This window comes from Pelophylax lessonae (assembly GCF_965119305.1).
Source record: "Pelophylax lessonae genome assembly, chromosome: 1".
NCBI classification, from domain to species: Eukaryota; Metazoa; Chordata; class Amphibia; order Anura; family Ranidae; genus Pelophylax; species Pelophylax lessonae.
In genome coordinates, this window is record NC_138768.1 from 553,170,167 (window position 1) to 553,189,708 (window position 19,542).

The 19,542-nt window shown below is 44.9% G+C and overlaps 1 protein-coding gene across 1 annotated transcript in view; it reads right to left on the reverse strand.

Moving 5' to 3' along the window:
• The window catches only part of LMNB2 (lamin B2), an 84,131-nt gene that overhangs the window by 10,233 nt on the left and 54,356 nt on the right, over window positions 1-19,542 (reverse strand). The window contains exons 8-10 of the mRNA XM_082270935.1: window positions 11,674-12,007; window positions 7,614-7,721; window positions 263-382 (exon numbers count right to left, since the gene is read on the reverse strand). Of these exons, the coding sequence (XP_082127061.1) occupies window positions 263-382; window positions 7,614-7,721; window positions 11,674-12,007 (562 nt within the window). The remainder of the gene's footprint in view (window positions 1-262; window positions 383-7,613; window positions 7,722-11,673; window positions 12,008-19,542) is intronic.

Here is a 19,542-nt window from a genome sequence, read left to right on the forward strand (position 1 = left end):
AAATAAATGGACTGATAAGGGCAGCAAAAAGGTTTCGGATGTGGCACATAATCACAATATAAAATGATGCTAGCAAAAACTGAGGCTAGCTGGGAGTGGTAGGGATTATATAGTGATGTCCTATGAAGCTTTCCTTTTTTTGCCATTATTTAACCATTTTTTATTTTTTTTAATTTATTATACATATACATAAAATCGAATATAATGATAGATAGAGAAAAAGTATAATAATTACACAGCACTAAAATTAAATCAAACTAACCTCATCTTCATTGTTCACCAGACACAACCTGATGTTGCTGTCAGTTCCCCAAGAACTTTGGTTTTTCCAAACCAACACAGAAGGAGGGCTATGTGGCACTCCAGCATCAGCACTATAGATCTACAAAAAGTGTAAAAGGTGAAATTAGAAAACATTTCCTAACCAATAAAAACTAATATTTGGCTCATTACAGACAAGTGGTGGAATGTGTCATGACTGCATGAGACATGACAGCACTCTCCATGCCTAGCACAGGCAGTGCACTTTGATATTCCTATGCCTGCAAAATCTTATGCATAAGGTCTTTTGGGTAATTGCCAATTCTATAAAAAAAATTCCACCATGTGATCACAAAATGTCACCACACCCCACCCCACATATGTTGAAACATTTCAGCTGGTTCCTAGGGGCTTACTTGAAAAACAGGAACCAACATTTATTAACATTTGATAATCACTAGTTATCAGATGGAAATGGCACATCAGCACTATTACCAAATAAAAAAAAAAAAACTCACAAAAGTACAATGTTAAACTTATTTAGCAATTATGTGTGAAAGTAATTTCAATTATATATATATATATATATATATATATATATATATATATATATATATATATATATATATATATATATGTGTGTGTAGCAAGGTCTCCAGGCCTGTGGCCTGATGTGGGTCTGCCATCAGTACAGTTACTATCTTCAGCCCATGTGAGCTGTGACCCTGGGTGTGACAACTGAAGCAGCAACAACTCCGGCATCTTTGTTTGTGGTTTTTATTTGGTTTAAAGGGGATGGGAGAAGGGAATGAGTGGGATACTCCTTGAGGCTTGAACTAATTACATATGGGACTTTGCTCTTGAAAAATGCCCGTTGGCGCTTCCTTGACGCCAGCCGGCGCCAGCCAATGCTCACCAACGCTGTATATAGCCTGTAGAACACAAAAGTACTGAATCCTTGACTATGAGCTCAGAAGATCCAGGACTGAGAACTGTAGTACTGACACTAGTGTGCTATGGAAGACACTGAATACTATCCCCTGCTTTGGCTAGCTTGAGGTAGTACGAAATAGAACTCTGTATAGCTGTACTTGCAACTGGCACACTCTGTACAATTCATTGCCCAACTGCAGGTGCCCCCTTTCACTTGAACTCTTTAGGGTCCACTATGTACCCCCTCTGTAGCTTCAGGGTCCTCGAACTAGGTACCTCCTTTACAACTAGCTGGCACTGGATCCCAGAACCTCTTCCGGAGTGGTCCTCTCTAGCTTCAGTCAGACCCCCCAGGGGCAATCCTCAGTACTCACGACCTGTGTAGGCTTTCCTGGGACTGGACCCCTCTCTCTCTCTCTCCGCAGGCTCTCTCGGCACACCGGATCCCCTCAGCTTACTCAGCATGCTCTGGACACTCAGGCGACACCCCAAGACATCAAACTTCCTCACACAGGAGGAGAGACAGCCGCACTCTCCTTCCTGGGACTCTGCTCCCACCAAAGACACCGTGCAACGCACTCCCCCCCCCCCCCCCCCAAACTTATACCCACTCCCAGAGCCCTTTGCAGCCTAATCTGCCTTCTGGGGTAGTTACAAGCTGGGATGTGTCCCCTGATTGGGCTTCCCACACTGCCCTACGAGAAACCTCTGACAGGAGCCAGTGGGGATACTTCTCCCTTCAGCAGGCACATCTGGAAGCCCGACACCCTACCTAACAAATCACAGCCCTGCTGTTAAGCAGACAAGGCCCACTAGATCTTTACCTAGCACCTACCTGTAGGGTAGGAGATATTATATATATATATATATATATATATATATATATAAAAAATCATGCACATGATTATAGAGTGTCCCTAGAGAGCGGAAAGTCCACAAATTGAAAAACAAAGCGAAGTAAGGACCTCTAAAAGTGACACTTCCCAGTGTAGCAACACAAATGTATAAATTGACTCCAGTGCTCTTCCTTCAAAAATATGCACTTACCAGAATGCCATTGATAAACCGCATTAAATATCAGTTTACTCTACAGGAATTCCCAGCAGCCATTCAACCAGTTCTCCTGATTGAGCACTGTCTCAAGTGGAATCCTAGTCAAAAAATGCTTGCCACAGGGAGCCCATAGTAGAGAGCAGCAAGCTACCATGAGCTCCGTGTGGCGAGCATTTTTTTGGCTGGGATTCCCATTGATTGAGCACTGTATATCTGCAGGACTTGCCGAATAGCTGCTGTGAATACCTCTACAATGAATTGAGCCGATTGGCTGCTGCTTTTCCAGCATGTTCGTTTGACAGTAGCTGGCTTCTGTCAGACCCCCGGCCATACACACTGGCTGAATATCGGCCGTTTTTATTGAACCGGCCGATGTTGCCAGGCATGTGGCCCGTGTGTTTCAAACTACAAGGATGTATAGAGGTTGTCATGTTTCAAACAGAACACCATTGCTATATATATATATATATATATATATATATATATATATATATAAATAAATACATACATACATACATTTGTGTATACGTGCACTATATTACCAAAAGTATAGGATGCCCGCCTTTGCATGCACATGAACTTTAATGACATCCCAGTCTTGGTCCGTAGGGTTCAATATTGAGTTGACCCATCCTTTGCAGCTATAACAGTTTCAACTCTTCTGGAAAGGCTGTCCACAAGCTTTAGGAGTGTGTCTATGGGAATGTTTGACCATTCTTCCAGAAGCGCATTTGTGAGGTTAGGCACTGATTTTGAATGAGAAGGCCTGGCTTGAAGTCTCCGCTCGAATTCATCCCAAAGGTGTTCTATCAGGTTGAGGTCAGGACAAGCTTTGTGTACTGGTCCAAATCATTTGGTGGAGGGGGGGGGGGGGGGGTGAGTTATGTTGTTGGGTTGTTTTTCAGGGGTAGGGTAAGTCTTTATGGACCTTGTTTGTGCACTGATGCGCAGTCATGCTGGAACAGGAAGAGCCAACCCTAAACTGTTCCCACAAAGTTGGGAGCATGAAATTGTCCAATAATGCCTTGGTATGCCGACGCCTTAAGAGTTCCCTTCATTGGAACTAAGAGGCCAGCCCAAAACCCTGAAAAACAACCCCACACCATAATCCCCCCCCTCCACCAAATTATTTGGACCAGTGCACAAAGGAAGGCCCATAAACAAATGGATGAGCGAATTTGGGGTGGAAAAAAAACTTGACTGGACTGACCTAAACCCAATAGAACATATTTTGGATGAATTGGAGCGCACACTCCTAAACCTTGTGGACAGCATTCCTAGAAGAAGTTAAAACTGCAATAGCTGCAAAGTGTGGGCCAACTCAATATTGAACCCTACGGACTAAGACTGGAATGCCATTCATGTGCGTGTAAAGGCAGGTGTCCCAATACGTCTTGTTTATATATATATATTTTTTTTTTTTTTTTTTTTTTTTTAATTTACTTTGAAAACACATTAGATCTCAATGGGGAAAACATATGCTGGATTAGCTATACTGATATAGACCAGGCAATGTGCTAGAAACTAAAAGATGCCACATAGTTGGATGGAAATGAATAACCTTCAGAGGGCTGAATTCAAAAACACCCAGAAAATCAAAGTGAAAAAATTATGCAGCAGGCTAGTCCATTTTGCTGAAATTTTATTGCAGCAACTCAAAATGGTACTCAATTTGTATGTCCCCCATGTGCTTGTATGCATGAATAAGAATAATGTCAGGGCATGCGCCTAATGAGATAACGGATAGTGTCCTGGGGTATTTCCCCCCAGATCTGGACCAGGGTATCACTGAGCTCCTGAACAGACTGAGGTGTACCCTGATGGCATCAAATGGACCGAAACAATGTCCCAGAGGTGCTCTGTTTAAATTAGGCCCAGCGACCATTCAATGGTATCAATTCCTGCATCCTCCAGGAACAGGATGCATACTCTCCACATGAGGCCGGCATTGTCGTGCACCAGAAGGAACCCAGGACCCACAGCACCAGCTGTCTAGCCTGTAGAGGTCTGTGCGTCCCTCCATGGATATGCCCCCCCCCCCCCAAAACCATCAGCATAACATTGTGCACGGCTTTTCAGACCCTCACGTCTGTCACATGTGCTCAGGGTGATCCTGAGCTCATCTGTGAAAAGCACAGGGCGCCAATGGCAGGCTTGCCAATTCTGGTTTTCAATGGCAAATGTCAATCAAGCTACATGGTGCCGGGCAGTGAGCACAGGGCCCACTGGAGGGCATTGGGCCCTCAGGTCACCACTATGGGGGGGGGGGGGATGTCTGTGGCCTCCACCTGTAAAGCCATTCCTGTTTTGGAGGTCGTCTCATTGTTTCCCATCTACTGCACCTGCTATTTCATTAACGCCAAAGCAGCTGAAATTGATCGATAACCCCCTCTGCTACTTTACTGACCAGATCAATCTCTCAGGAGTTTAATTGACATGATGCTATACTATAATTAAAAAAAGTGTTCCTTTTTTTTTTTTTTTTTTGCGATACCTAGATAGATGCATACATCTTAAAACATTAGGATATAAAAGTTAATTTCAGTAATTCAATTAAAAAAAGTGAAACTTCTGTTCTATAGGATTCATTGCACACAGATTTTAGACAATTTTAAATTTGATGATCATGGCTTACAGATAGTAATGACCCAAAATTCAGTATTTTAGAAAATTAGAATATTACATAAAACCAATATATATATATATATATATATATATATATATATATATATATATATATATATATATATATATATATATATATAAAAAAGTTTTGAAATGAAATGTCTTACTGATAAGCATGTCCACATACAGTATAGTATGCACTCAATACTTGGTCGGGGCTCTTTTTGCATGAATTTCTACATCAATACAGCATGGCATGGAGGCAATCAGCCTATGGCACTGCTGAGGTGTTATGGAAGCTCAACACCAGCAGATGACATGGCTCCCCAAATCATCACTGACTATGGAAACCTCTCACTGGACCTCATGTAACTTGGATTCTGTGCCTCTCCACTCTTCCTCCAGACTCCTGGACCTTAATTTCAAAATGAAATGCAAATTTTACTTTCATCCAAAAAGAGCACTTTAGACCACTGAGCAACAGTCCAGGCTCTTTTCTCCTCAGCCCAAGAAAGACGCTTCCGACATTGTCTCTGGTTTAGGAGTCAATTGACAAAAGTAATGCAACAGTTGTAGCCCATGTCCTGGATATGTCTGTGTGGTGGCTCTTGAAGCACAGACACCAGCCATAGTCCACTCCTTGTGAAACTCCCCCAAATTCTTGAATGGCCTTTGCTTCACAATCCTCTCAAGGCTGCTGTTATCCCGGTTGCTTGTGCACCTTTTTCTACCACACTTTTTCCTTCCATTCAACTTTCCATTATTATGCTTGGATACAGCACTCCAAACAGCCAGCTTCTTTAGCAATGACCTCTTGTGACTTTCCCTCCGTGGAGGGTGTCAATGAAGGTCTTCTAGACAGCTGTCAAGTCAGCAGTCTTTCCCATGATTGTGAAACCTACTGAACCAGATTGAGAAACCATTTAATCACTTCCTGCCCAAGACAATTCTGGTACTTCTCTCCTACATGTAACAATTATCTTTTTGTAAAAAATTACTCAGAACCCCCAAAAACTTTATATATATTTTTTTAGCAGAGACCCTATGGAAAAAAATGCCAAAATTGTTGCAATTTATGTCACATGGTATTGCGCAGAAGTTTTTTTAAACCCAATTATTTTTGTATTAAAAAAACACTAATAGCCCAATTTTTTGTACAACGTGAAAGATGATGTTACGTCGAGTAAATAGATACCCAACATGTCTCATGGAATAGAGCCAAACTTCAGCACTTAAAACATTTTCATAGGCTACACTTTAGAAGTTTTTACAGGTTACCAGTTTAGAGTTAGAGGTCTTGCTCTAGAAATATTGCCATCGCTCGAATGTTCGCAGCGATACCACAAGTGTGGGTTGAACGCCGTTTACATATGCGGGTGCAACGTACATATGCATTTGCTTCTGGGTGCAAGCAGATTTAACAACCTAAAGCCCAAGACGTCATAGGACATCCACCTAGGGTTAAGTGGTTACAGACTCAGGAAACCTTTACAGGTGTTTTGAGTTAATTAGCGGATTAGAGTGTGACACCTTGAGTCTACAATATTTAACTTTTCCACAATATTCCATTTTTCTGAGATACTAAATTTCGGGTTTTCACTGGCTGCAAGCCATAATCATCAAAATTAAAAAGAAAAAATGCTTTAAAGTATAGCTTACTCAATCTTAGCCCCCTTCTTACCAGGTTTCGGGACAAAAATCAGGACTTGGAACAAACTCTGGCTATCACTAGCCGGGAGGGTGAACCTTATAAAGATGGTCTTGATGCCGCAATTGTTATATTTCCTCCATAATTCTCCTATCGTTATTCCACTGAAAACTTTCCGCATAGTTAACACCCTTTTCCGGACTCTTATGTGGAATTGTAAGGCAGCTAGAGTACGTATGGAGCAGCTACAGAAGCCTCGTGAAGGGGGGGGCCTTGCCCTTCCTAATCCGTGGTTGTACTATTTGGCCTCACAGCTGCAACATCTCATGGGGGCGGTATCCGGGTCGCGTACGGGCGCGGCACTGACGGTTATGCAGTGGTTTGTGGCGCGCACGGGGTGCCGGAGGGACTTGAGGCGCAACTTTTTTCTAAATCTAATAAGCGCTTCCCGACATATAGATTACTACAAAAAATATGGGACAAAACTAAACTTCAGCGAGCATTGGGTTATACTAACTTTAGTCCGATATGGGACAATAGGACTTATCCGAAACTATGCAAGTTGGACCAGGGTGACAGGTGGCGAGTATATGGGGTGACACACCTTACACATGTTGTGCGGGAGGGGTCCCTGTTGACCTTTGAACAGCTTCAGGAGCGCTTCTCGCTCCTGGACAGTATTAGGTTTTATTATTTCCAATTGCAACACGCATGGAGGGCACAGGCAGTTCTGGGACAGCTTTTCCTGTCCCCGACCCCTGTTTTTTTCCTTATGCAACAATTTCAGGACACCAAGGGATTCATATCAGGCTGCTATGCCTCTCTTCTGGGATCTTTCCTGGAAAAGTACCCGAGACGGGCTTGTGACCGCTGGAGCATGGATGTGGGGGAAATCCCGGGGGAACAGTGGGAGGAGGCCTTGGAGGTAGTCCGTAGCTGCTCTCTCAAATATATCACTTTGTGTGTAAACTATAAAATATGAGTTTCACTTTTTAAATTAAATTACTGACATAAATTAACTTTTTGATGTTGTTGTATTTTTTTGAGGGGTGTGTGTGTATATTTAAGTGAAACATATCCCCCCACAACTTACCTTAACAGACTGCTCAGCTTTAAGTACATACTTTGGTGTGAACTTGTACACTATTTCTTCCTTGTCCCCAATTTTCACTTTTAGTCTCCAGCTACCTAGAGACTGATCCTAGGAGGTAAAAGAAAATGTAATCATTATGAATTCTTCATTACCAAAGAAAAAAGGAGAAAGGAAGAAGGAAGGAAGGAGGAAGAAGTACATAAAATAAAACCCCCCACAAAATCTCACAACAGAACTTAGAACAGTACAATAAATTACTACAGCTAGGTAGTGAGATTCAAAAACAATTAAAAAATGAGTTTTGACATACATGAAAATTACATATGCAGTGCAGTTCAGGACACAGGACTTCTTAGACAAGGTCGCTACCTTCAGATGATTGGACACTGGCAAAAGTTTTGCTGAGAACTGCCCTCCAGTTTATCCATTTAACCCTACACACTCCGTAAGAATCCAGTTTCTTTAGTAAGCAAAAAGGAGATCACAGAAAGGAGATCACAGAGGAAGAGGGGAAAGACCGGTGTCCTGTACTCCAAGATTAGGAATTTTAAAAAAGGTATATCAAAATTCCTTTTATCCTAATCGTACAGGACACAGCAGTTGATTCTTAGACCATGGGATGTCTTCAAACAATAAAAGCAAGGAAAAATAAAACAAAAAGCTGCCCTTGGGTCTATTCGATATAAAACAGCTGCTGCACATAACAGGTCAGCATACCAAGACCAGCGAGGCCAGTCTGGGCCCCCCAGAATGACCGGAATCCCTTTCACTTCTATCCTGCGAAGAAGCCTCGGTAGAAGTTAGAGCGGAGGGAATACATAAATCAGCCAATACTGACTCCAGGAAGCCACCAGTGTGTCTGTGGCGTCGGCCAGAGGATCCAGAGACCTGGCTACGAACCTCTGAACCTTCTTGTTGGAGTCGAGAAGCAAACAGGTCGACGTCGGGTTTCCCCACCGGACACACAAGAGGTGAAACACCTTGTAAGGACCACTCCCCTTGATCCAACACCTGACGACTCGGGTAATTTGCCTGTCAGTTCTTCACACCTGGGATGTGCACAGTAGAGAGGGCTGGAACAAACTTTTCTGACCAATCTAGGATCTCTGCCACCTCCTGGGCCACCAAGACACTTTTTGTGCCCCCTTAATGATTGATGTAAGCCATGACATTGTCCGATTGTATCCGGACTGGACAATCTTGCAGACGAGTTGTCCAGTGTCTCAGGCAAAGCTTTATTGCCCTGAGCTCCAATACATTTAATCGGAAGTTTTGCCTATTCTACCGTCCAGGGCCCCTGGGCGCAGAGCTTCCCCAGCACTCCACCCCAGCCTGACATCCCTAGTTACTACCGTCCAATACAACGGAAGGAAGGACTTGCCCTGGCATAGTGCTAACAAGCGAAGCCACCATAGAACAGCATTCTTTGTGTTGTGACTCAACCAAATCAAAGTGTCCAAGGTCTTTGTTCCATTTGACGAGACTCTCCCTTTGTAAGGGTCTCATGTGGAACTGAGCAAAACGGAACCGCCTCAAAAGGTTGACACCATCAGACCCAAGGCCCGCATGCAAGTCCGCAGAGAGGACCAATTGTTTGCCAAAAGCAAATGGATCGCCCCCTTCAACGTCTGCAGCTTGTCTGCAAGGCGGAATCCAGTCAGGCCCAGATAATCCAGTCTTAATGCAGGTATCAGGGCATACTTTTTGAAATTGATCTTCCAACCAAAATTTTGCAGAGTCCATACCGTGATCGCCAAGTCGCCCAACAGAGCTGAATGAGAGTACGCTCTAAATAGGAGCAACAGCGGAGCACCTTGGTAAAGATCCTGAGGGCGGAGGCAAGACCAAAGGGTAAAGCCACAAATTGATAATGCCCCTCTCCTACAGCGAAGCGAAGAAAACACTGGTGTCCAGCGTAGAGAGGGATGTGTAGATTTGCTTGTTAACTATAGAGGCCAAAAAATCCCCTTGGTGTAGACGCCACTACCGTCCGGAATGGACTCCATTCGAAACTTCTGTACCCGCACAAAGTGGTTCAGAGCCTTGAGGTGCAGAATTGGCTTTTTGGCTTACCCGACTAGGTCTTCTTGGAACCCCCAGAAGACAGAAATGGCTTAGCTCCTTTCTCCTGAGACCCAGAAGTACGAAAGGGCAGTGAAAGAGGGCCCCATCTAGGACAGGTCATCTGTGTCCTGGCAAGATGGTCCACTCGCAGGCTTGTCCGTGCCCATCAGGCTCTGGCATGGCGAGGCCTAGTGCTGGACTATAACCTGCTCACGCTCGCTGGCCAGGCTGGGAGACCATAAGGCTCTAGAATATCCAGTCCGAAACACAGCTGGCTGTTGCTTGTAGTTCTCCAGGAACTCTAGCTAAAAGAAATTAATCATAAAAAAAGGTTCCCAAAAATAAACAGCTAAGGCCGAAGTCCCAGCAGGAAATTAGGTCCTACTCCTAAACTAGGCAGAAACAAACTGAGGGCTATAGCAGTGTGTGGGTTTATGCCTGCAGGGACAGTCCTTATAGGCGTGGTAAAGCTTTCTTCCTGCCTAGTGTCCTAATCCTGTAGGGGGCAGTATAACCCATTGGTCAAGAAGATTTGAAGCTGCGTTTGTCAATGAACGATAGAGTTGTACTTGTGTCCTTCAAAGGACTCCAAGAAAAGGTTTGTCTGCTAGAAAAACACAAATTTAGATACTGTTGGGACGCCCAAAGGCAGTCCAACTGAAGGGTAGGCAGTGCAGCAACAAACATTAGCAAACCCCAAAAAAAAAAAAAAGGGATGAAGGATCAAAACCCAAATCTGATTTTAGATGGGGCAGAGCCCCCTACAGGTTAAGGGGGACATTCTAACACATCTAGGGGGAAAAAAAACACAAAAATAAACCCTGCATTGTTCAAGACCAGATGGGAAAGGTCACCACAAGATGGCCACAGAGAAAAATAATTCCACATGTAAGACGACGCTAAAGCCTGGAGCAAGGGAGAAGCTGACAGCAAGAACAGGTACAACAACTTCTCACGTAAAGAAGAATTCCTTAAGGGGGAAAATAAAAATAAAAATCAGGTCCTGGCATGAGGATGCACAAATCCAAGCCTTGCACCTACCGACCCCCCAGAATCAAGCAACAAGGATTTCTTTGTCTAAGATTTTGTGGCCAGACAGCTAAAGAAAGTAAGAATTTGGAAAAATCCCTGCAATTTATCCGAAACCTGGGAGATTGCTTTTTTTGTCTATAAAGCTGAATGTCAATTTAAAGTACATATGTCCTGGAGAACCCTTCTGTGTAGCAATAAAGTCTCCCTAAACATTTAGGCAGAGTCATGAAAATAAATTATGAAAACCTTTTGAAGTAAAACATTCAATTTTTAAAAGTAAAATAGATCAGTGTTCAGTAGGGCTGAACGATAGTCGATGTGATATCGACTATCGTTCTGCGGGCGTGGGCGATATTCATATCGCCGAAGACACGATATTTAGCATTAGGCAGGGAGAAGTCGGGACTCGGGGGGAGGAGGAGGACTCACAGTGATTGCAGCCAACACATCCGTCCCACACGTTCAGCCCTGAGCAGCTGCACAGCTAACCAATCACACGTGCCTGCACACCTGATTGGTTCCCTGTGCCGCTACTCACGTGATTGGTTCGCTGTGCCGCGCTCACCACTCGGTCAAGAGAACTAGCTCCAGGGCGGGAGACTGAACGTGTGGGACAGATGTCATGTCGGGCTGTGTTCTTCTACCTCCTACCACCACTGCGAGTCCCGACTCTGCCTAATCCACACTGTCAGTGTCTTCTGCATTCCACCCAGTTCAATATTGCGATATATATATATATATATATATATATATATATATATATATATATATATATATATATATATATATATATAGTTGAAAAACAAATATCGCAATGTACTTTTTTTCCCCCAATATCGTGCATCCCTAGTGTTCAGTATACGTCTTCCTTCAGCCAATGCCATAGTCACCCTAATTCAAGATCTATTATCTCCCACAACTGTACTATTAAAAAAAAAAAAAAAGAAGGCGGCTCACAAATTACCTTTTCGGAGCTATTCTTCAGGTGAATAAAATTTCCCTCATTACTAGATTCCTCTATAGAGATACTGCCGGTTGCAGAGGATTGTTGCGATACATGGAATCTGCTGCTGCTTCCTCTTTCACCAGTACCCTCCTCTTCAGCATCAGTGTTCACTTCACGAGAGGAGTGGTGCCTGGCCCAACTGCTTGATGACTGGATAGTAGCACCTTCCACGCTTTCTTCTACTTCAACACGTTTTCTCTTGCTACGAGACTGGCGAGCAGTTGAGGTGCTGCTGCTTGAGGTGGCCCTTGATACCGTAACACGAGATTGGGGACTTGGTGACAGTTTTAACCTTTAAATTGAATATAAGACAGTCATTAGAACAAAAATTGTTCACATATACAGCATACTTGGAAGCAAACATTAAGTTAAATATAGTCTGGTTTACACTTATGCAATTTCAGAACTTTTGAACAGTCTTACAGATTGTAATAAGCAATCAGTGTGGAGAAAAAAAAAAAAAAAAACCCTGATCACCTCCCCATAGCACTATAGTGTCACTTTTCTAACACTGCACTGCTCTGGAGACCATATTAAAAAAATAAAATACAATTACTGCAGTCCCAGTGTCCCTGATCATTGTTAGATGTGTAATTCATGCCCCTAGATAGCCCGAAGGTGCTCTTGGATTTTGAGTCTCTGTATGTGGCTTGGCTGTGAAAAAGTCGCCATACTCAGGAGGAGCGCAGATTGTGTTGGAGAGTATTACTAAGCATAGCTATGCTGCGTGTTAGAAATATATCTTGACAACTTTGAAAAAAAAAAAAAAAAAAAGTGGAGGAGGAATAAAATTTAAAAAAAATAAATAAAAAATGTTCCCTGATGTTAAAGAACAGGTTATCCCAACAATTAAATATCCTGATATGTGCCTGCTGTACCATTTATTTGTATGAATAAAAAAGGGGGGGGGGGATTTTTGACTTACCGTAAAATCAATTTCTCTGATGTTTGACAGACCTGATCTCCATAACCACTGGGCTATACTGCCTCCTACAGGAGTGGGGCACTAGGCAGAAAGAATCTGGCTACGTCTATGTGGAGTCCCAGGGGGCATACTCCCTCTCTCTGCTTTAGGCACTCAGTTTAGTTACATGCAGTGTCAGAAGAAATACAACACCACAGAGGGGTGGGTGCTGTGTCCGTCAATGAACATCAGAGAAATTAATTTTACGGCAAGTCAAAAATCCAATTTTCTTTCGTTCATTGACAGACACAGCTCCTGATCATTGAGGCAATCAGGCAACAGGAGCTCAAACAAAAACAACCGGAGTCCACCTGAAAAAAAAAAAATACACCCTCAAAAGAGGATCAATTCCTCTAAACAGCAGCCTGCAAAACCTTATGACCAAAATAAGCATCCGGAGAGGCCAACACATCCACTTTATAGAACTTTGTAAAAGTGTGCACCGACAACCAGTTGGCCGCCTTGCAAACCTGCATCACTGACACTTAGGGATGCACCGATCCGATATTAGGATCGGATATCGGCACCGATATAGCCATAATAGCTGGATCGGGGGATCGGTAAAATTAACAGATCCACGGGCCGATCCGGTTTTGCTTACATATCTGTGAGGGAGCAGAGAACAGCTGTCAAAAGAAAAAAAAAATAACCTCCTGCAAATGCTTGTCAGTTTCCCAGTTGAGTAAACACAATGAATACAATGTATCTTTTCGTTCCATCTGCCAGAGGAGGGAAGTTTAACCTCTTAAATGCACAATTGTTATAAAGGTACGGTATCTGCCGATACCGACCTGGAAGTATTATTTTGTTATAAGCTCACAAAAAACAGTACTTCCGGATCTGACTCGGGATCAGCGATTTAACAAAGCAAAAGATCGGGACCAAAAAAAGTTGGATCGGTGCATCCCTAACGGACACCTGATGACGGAAGGCCCAGCAGGCACCAAGTGCACCTGTGGAGTGCGTCTTGACAGGGAAAGGAGGAACCTGACCCCTGATAGAAAAAGGCCTGAATAACCGTCTGTCTGATTCATCTGGAAATGGTTGCAGAGGAAGCGGACAACCCTTTCCGAGGCCCATCCGTGAGCACAGATAGGGAGTCAGATTTCCTAAAACTCAGTAGCTGCCAGGTACACCCCATTTGCCCGGACCACATCTATGGCATACAAGGCAATTTCCTTTGGATGTTTTGGCCTGGGACACGGGGAAGGCAACGCAATGTCTTCATTCAAATGAAAATCAGATACATTTTGGGAGGATTGATGGACAGGGGCGAAGAACCACCTAACCTCTGTGAATAACAAAGTAATAAACTTTGTTTATTACTTTAAACTGCCAGTTTAAAGCTGCCAGTTTCCGACACCCTGCACGCAGAGGTGATAGCCACCAAAAAATCCACCTGAGACAGCGCAAACAAGGGAGTCTCCCAAACATTCTCACAGGGAGGCTTCTGGAGGACCGAAAGCACCAAATTGAGGTTCCAAGGTGGCAACGAAGACCGTCCTGCTGGAACCAAATGTCGGACTCCCTGAAGAAAGATGCGCTCCAGGGAATGAGTGGCCAAGGGTTGCTGGAAGAAGCCTGCCAAAGCCGACACCTGGCCCTTGATGGTACTCAAGGCCAATTTCTGTTCGACCCCCCATTGAAGGAAGGTCCGAGTCACCGAGAAGGAGAGAAGATGAACCTCAAGAGACTCACACAAAGCAATGTATGTCTTCCACGTACGACGGTAGATCTTCCTAGAAGTAGATTTCCTAGCTTTTAACAGCGTTGAGGTCACCAACTAATCCTCTATCCATCAGCAACTGGCATTTCAACAGCCAAGCCGTCAAAGCCAGCGACTGTAAAGCAGGATGGAAGATTGGCCCTTGGGACAGCAGATCCTCCCCGAGAGGAAGCGTCAAAGGAATGTCGGTGACCAGCCGCACCAGATCTGCGTACCAAGTCTGGCAAGGCCAGTCCGGAGCCACCAAGATGACCGGAATCCCTTCTGCCTCGATCCTGCGTAGAAGTCTTGCAGAAATAGGAGAGGAGGGAGGGCATAAATCAGATGATACTGATCCCAGGAGGGCTACCATTTGGTCAGAATTTCCCTTTGCATTCATATGGAACTCTGCAAACGGAAGCGCCTCGAAAAAAGGTACACACCATCAGGCCCAGCACGCGCTTACAAGTCCAGAGGGATGACCATCTGCTGGACAGCAGGAGGCGAACTGCAGCCTGCAATTTCTAGAGTTTGTCTAGAGGAAGGAGCACTCTGGCTAGAGTTTGTCTAGAGGAAGGAGCACTCTGGCTAGAGCAGAGTCCAGAGTCAGGCCCATATAGTCCAGCTTTGTGGACGGAACCAGAGCAAGACTTCTGAAAAGTCAGAATCCAGCTGAACTCCTGCAATTCGCATTGTGATCCCCAGGTTCTCCACTAGAGAAGAGGGAGACGCCGCTCAATACCGCGATCCCCGTTGGCGAGCTAGCTCCAGGGCGCACACTTTTGTGAAGACCCAAAGGAGCAGATGTGAGATCAAATGTCACAAGCTGATAATGCTCCTCTCCCACGCACTTTGCGTTCCTTCCTGGGAACTGTAAACAAGGAGTGAAAACCCTAAAAACGTTCCGAGGTCGGAACCGGGACAATCACCCCTTGAAGGAACATGTCTTGTACTTCCCCAAACAGGCCCTGTAAGTGGTCTGGGGACAGGCGCAAGTTAAAAAGGAAAAAACTTTACCGGGGGACAAGAGCAAAACTCAATCTTGTAGCCAGACCGAATGACTTCATCGGCAGGTCCGGAAACCAGCGAAGACGTCCCCCCACCGATGATACGGGTGAAGGTGAACAGTCATGCAGAAGGAGCCTTGTCCACGAATCTGGAGAAGCCCGATCTTGGCTTGCCAGACCAGGTTCGTTTTGGATCCTACAGAAGAGGCCCCAAAAGGCGTTGAGCCGTTATCAGTCGACCCTGAAAGAGGAAACAAACTTCTTATGAGCCGAGAAGGAAGGCCCACATCTATCACGAGGTTTCTTGCCCTTAGTAGCCTGCGGAAGAAAAGTTCTCTTCCCCCCCTGTGAGACCTTGAATAATGTCATCCAGGGTAGCGCCAAACAGGAGATCTCTTTGAAAAGGAAGATCAGTCAAGGCCTTTTTTGAAGTCTGATCCGCAGACCAGCACTTGAGCCAAAAGACATGCCTAAGGACCACTGCCAAAACAGAGAGGCGGGCCATCTGGGGAGCCGCATCCAAAGAAGCAATACAGATAAAACTGTGGCCCCTGGACCAGCTGGTCTGCCAGTTCCGCAAAGGCAGGGGGGAGTTGTTCCCCTGCCAGGTCACGGGTGTAGGAGCTTAGCCCACTCAGAGTTTGTGACACTAGGGCAATGGTGAATACCGGCCTCATTGCCGAACCAGCCAGAGTGAACATAGTGCGGGCCACAGCCTCTGGTCAGCCGCATCCTTAAAGGCCGGGGACTCTTCATCCCGAATCATGGTTGCCTTGTTTAATCTGGAAACAAGAGGGTCCATCACCAGTGGTACAGTTCACTTCTTAAGAAGGGACTCCTCATAAGGGGTAACGCTTAATAAAGCGATTAGCGACCCTACGGGGACGCTTTGGTCGTGCCCACTCTTTAGCGACAATTCTGTCAAAATAGGCAGGGAAAGGAAACCCCTTTGCTGCTTTGCATGGCTTGTGAGTGCCAAAGGGCACCTGCGCCTCCGTCGCAGCTTCAGCTGCGTTCTCCATCTTCAGAGTCTCACGCAGAGATACAATCAGTGTATCCACCAGCTCCTTTTCGTGTACGGTCGTTGACGTTGAGGATTCATCCTCACTATCAGAGGATTCCAGGGGCGTGGTTGCGCTTTTTGCTAGCACGTCACCTGCAAGCCACCTCAAACTGGGACACAAGGGACTCCAAGACTGCCGTTGTTGCATATATAAATGGTTGGGACCCAGAAGGCCCCGCAGCCTCAGAGGGGGATCAGGTGGGGAAACATGCTCCAAAGACTCCATAATTCACCAGGGGGGGACCCCAAAAAAAAAAAAGTGTCAAACACTGAAGGGACAACCCCCACTGCGCTGGCAGCACCACCCGGTTCACCAGGCACAAGGCACCAAGCGATCCTCAGCAGAGAGGGAGAAGACCCCACCAGACTCCCCACCCACAGAAAGAGGCACCTGCAGCCACCAGGAGAATCTGCAGTACACGTGAGGCGATCAGTAAATAAAATGATCCTGGAGTCACCACCAGGGGATGAGGAGAGCTGGGGAGGAGGTAGAGCTGGAATTTATATTACTGTTGGGTAAGTGGCAAAGCTGGGATCAGTAATCATATTAGGGGACTTCAATTATTCCGACATTGACTGGGAAGAGGGGACTGCACACTCACAAAAGGCCCATCTCTTCATGGAAAACTTACAGGACAACTACGTCTCAGTTGGTGGATTCTCCTACTAGAAAATGCAGTGCTGGATCTATTAATTACTAATGACAAAGACCTAATCTCAGGAGGTAGGAGTGCGGGACAACCTGTGTTCTAGCGATCAAAGGATGATCATATTTAGCGTAAATCACAATATAGCAAGGCAAGAGGGGAACATAAGAACCCTAAACTTTAAAAGGGCAAACTTTCCCAAACTGCGCTCAATGATAGAGAAAATAAACTGGGACCAAACCCTAGGAACACTGACTACGGAGGAAAAATGGGAATGCTTTAGGAACAGATTAAACAAATGCATCTCGCAGTACATTCCTATGGGAAATAAATTTAGAAGAGCCAAAGCCAAACCGTAATGTAAAAGAAAAAAACTTATAGGGGAAAAAACAAATGGCCTTCAAGAAATATAAATCGGAGGGCACATTATCGGCTTTACAGCAATACAAGGAATCAAATAAGAAATGTAAATACGAAATCAAAATGGCTAAAATCAACTATGAGAGACAAATAGCGGAGGTTAGTAAAAAGTAGAGATCGACCGATTATCGGCAACACCGATATATCGGGGGCCGATATGCATTTTCCCCCGATATATCGGAATCGGCCTTTTGATTTGCCGATATTTTCGTGACGTCATTCCATATGTTGCGCGCACACGTTATGCCTTCTAACACCGCCTCCCACGCCTACATGGCCCGTACGTGACGCCATTTCACAGCGCGCGCTGCACTTAAGACCGCCTCCCACAGCCTTGTGTTACAGCCAGCTGCAGTCCGGTCACGCTACCAGCCATCCATCACAACAGAGTGCCAACCCAGTGAGCACGCAACCACCCACCCAGATGACACCAAGCCAGCCACATGTCACCATGACCAGTGTTCCAGCAAGCCAGCTACCCTCCAATACAGCCAAGGTGAGTGAGCGACACCAAGCCAGCCACCCACACAACAGGATGACCCCAAGCCAGCCACCACAGTGTTCCTGCAAGCCAGCCAGCCAGCCACTAGTGTTCCTGCAAGCCAGCCAGCCAGCCACCAGTGTTCCTGCAAGCCAGCCAGCCACCACAGTGTTCCTGCAAGCCAGCCACCCATAACAGGGTGACACCAAGCAAGCCAACCAGGCACCACAGACTGTTCCTGAAAGCCAGCCACCCATAACAGGGTGACACCAAGCAAGCCAACCACCACAGTGTTCCTGCAAGCCAGCCACCCATAACAGGGTGACACCAAGCCATCCAACCAGCCACCATAGACTGTTCCTGAAAGCCAGCCACCAATAACAAAGTGACACCAGTCACCAAGCCAGCCAGAAACCCATAACCGGGTGAAACCAAGCCAGCGCCACCACAGTGTTCCTGCAAGCCAGCCACCCACAACAGGGTGACACCAAGCAAGCCAAACTGCCAGCCACCAACCCACAACAGGGTGCCAGTGCCAGCATCAGCAGCAACTTCAGCAAGCCATTTCTTTAATATTTTTTGTGTCTTTCAAGTTGAAATGGAGATGGATAAGGAGAGAAAGAGTAAAAGTGTGGTCTAGGACTATTTCTCGTCTGAACCATTCCCAGGAAAAGCAGCAGTGTGCAACACATGTACAAACAACATAAGCATGGGATCAGTAACTGCAAAAAACAAAAATACGACAAATCTTTGGGCCCATCAAAGAGTTCATCATATTGAATTGTATCATGCGGCACAGAAAAAAAAATGAATATAAATGTGATTGTGATTCTATACCTGATATGTTTGTGAAAAAAAAAAAAAAAAAAAAAAAAAGATGTCACTGTCTAGATTCAGATGGAAGATCCCAACTGCTGGACAGAGTAATCACAGAGATGATGGTCACTGATAACCAGCCATTTACAATGGTGTCTGACCGTAGTATTATCGAACCAAAATGCTGGCAAAGCTACACCAAAAGGTACAGTGCCTTGCAAAAGTATTCGGCCCCCTTGAACTTTGCGACCTTTTGCCACATTTCAGGCTTCAAAAACAAAGATATAAAACTGTAATTTTTTTGTGAAGAACCAACAACAAGTGGGACACAATCATGAAGTGGAACGAAATTTATTGGATATTTCAAACTTTAACAAATAAAAAACTGAAAAATTGGGCGTGCAAAATTATTCAGCCCCTTTACTTTCAGTGCAGCAAATTCTCTCCAAAAGTTCAGTGAGGATCTCTGAATGATCCAATGTTGACCTAAATGACTAATGATAAATAGAACCAACCTGTGTGTAATCAAGTCTCCGTATAAATGCACCTGCACTGTGATAGTCTCAGAGGTCCGTTTAAAGCGCAGAGAGCATCATGAAGATCAAGGAACACACCAGGCAGGTCCAAGCTACTGTTGTGGAGAAGTTTAAAGCTGGATTTGGATACAAAAAGATTTCCCAAGCTTTAAACATCCCAAGGAGCACTGTGCAAGCGATAATATTGA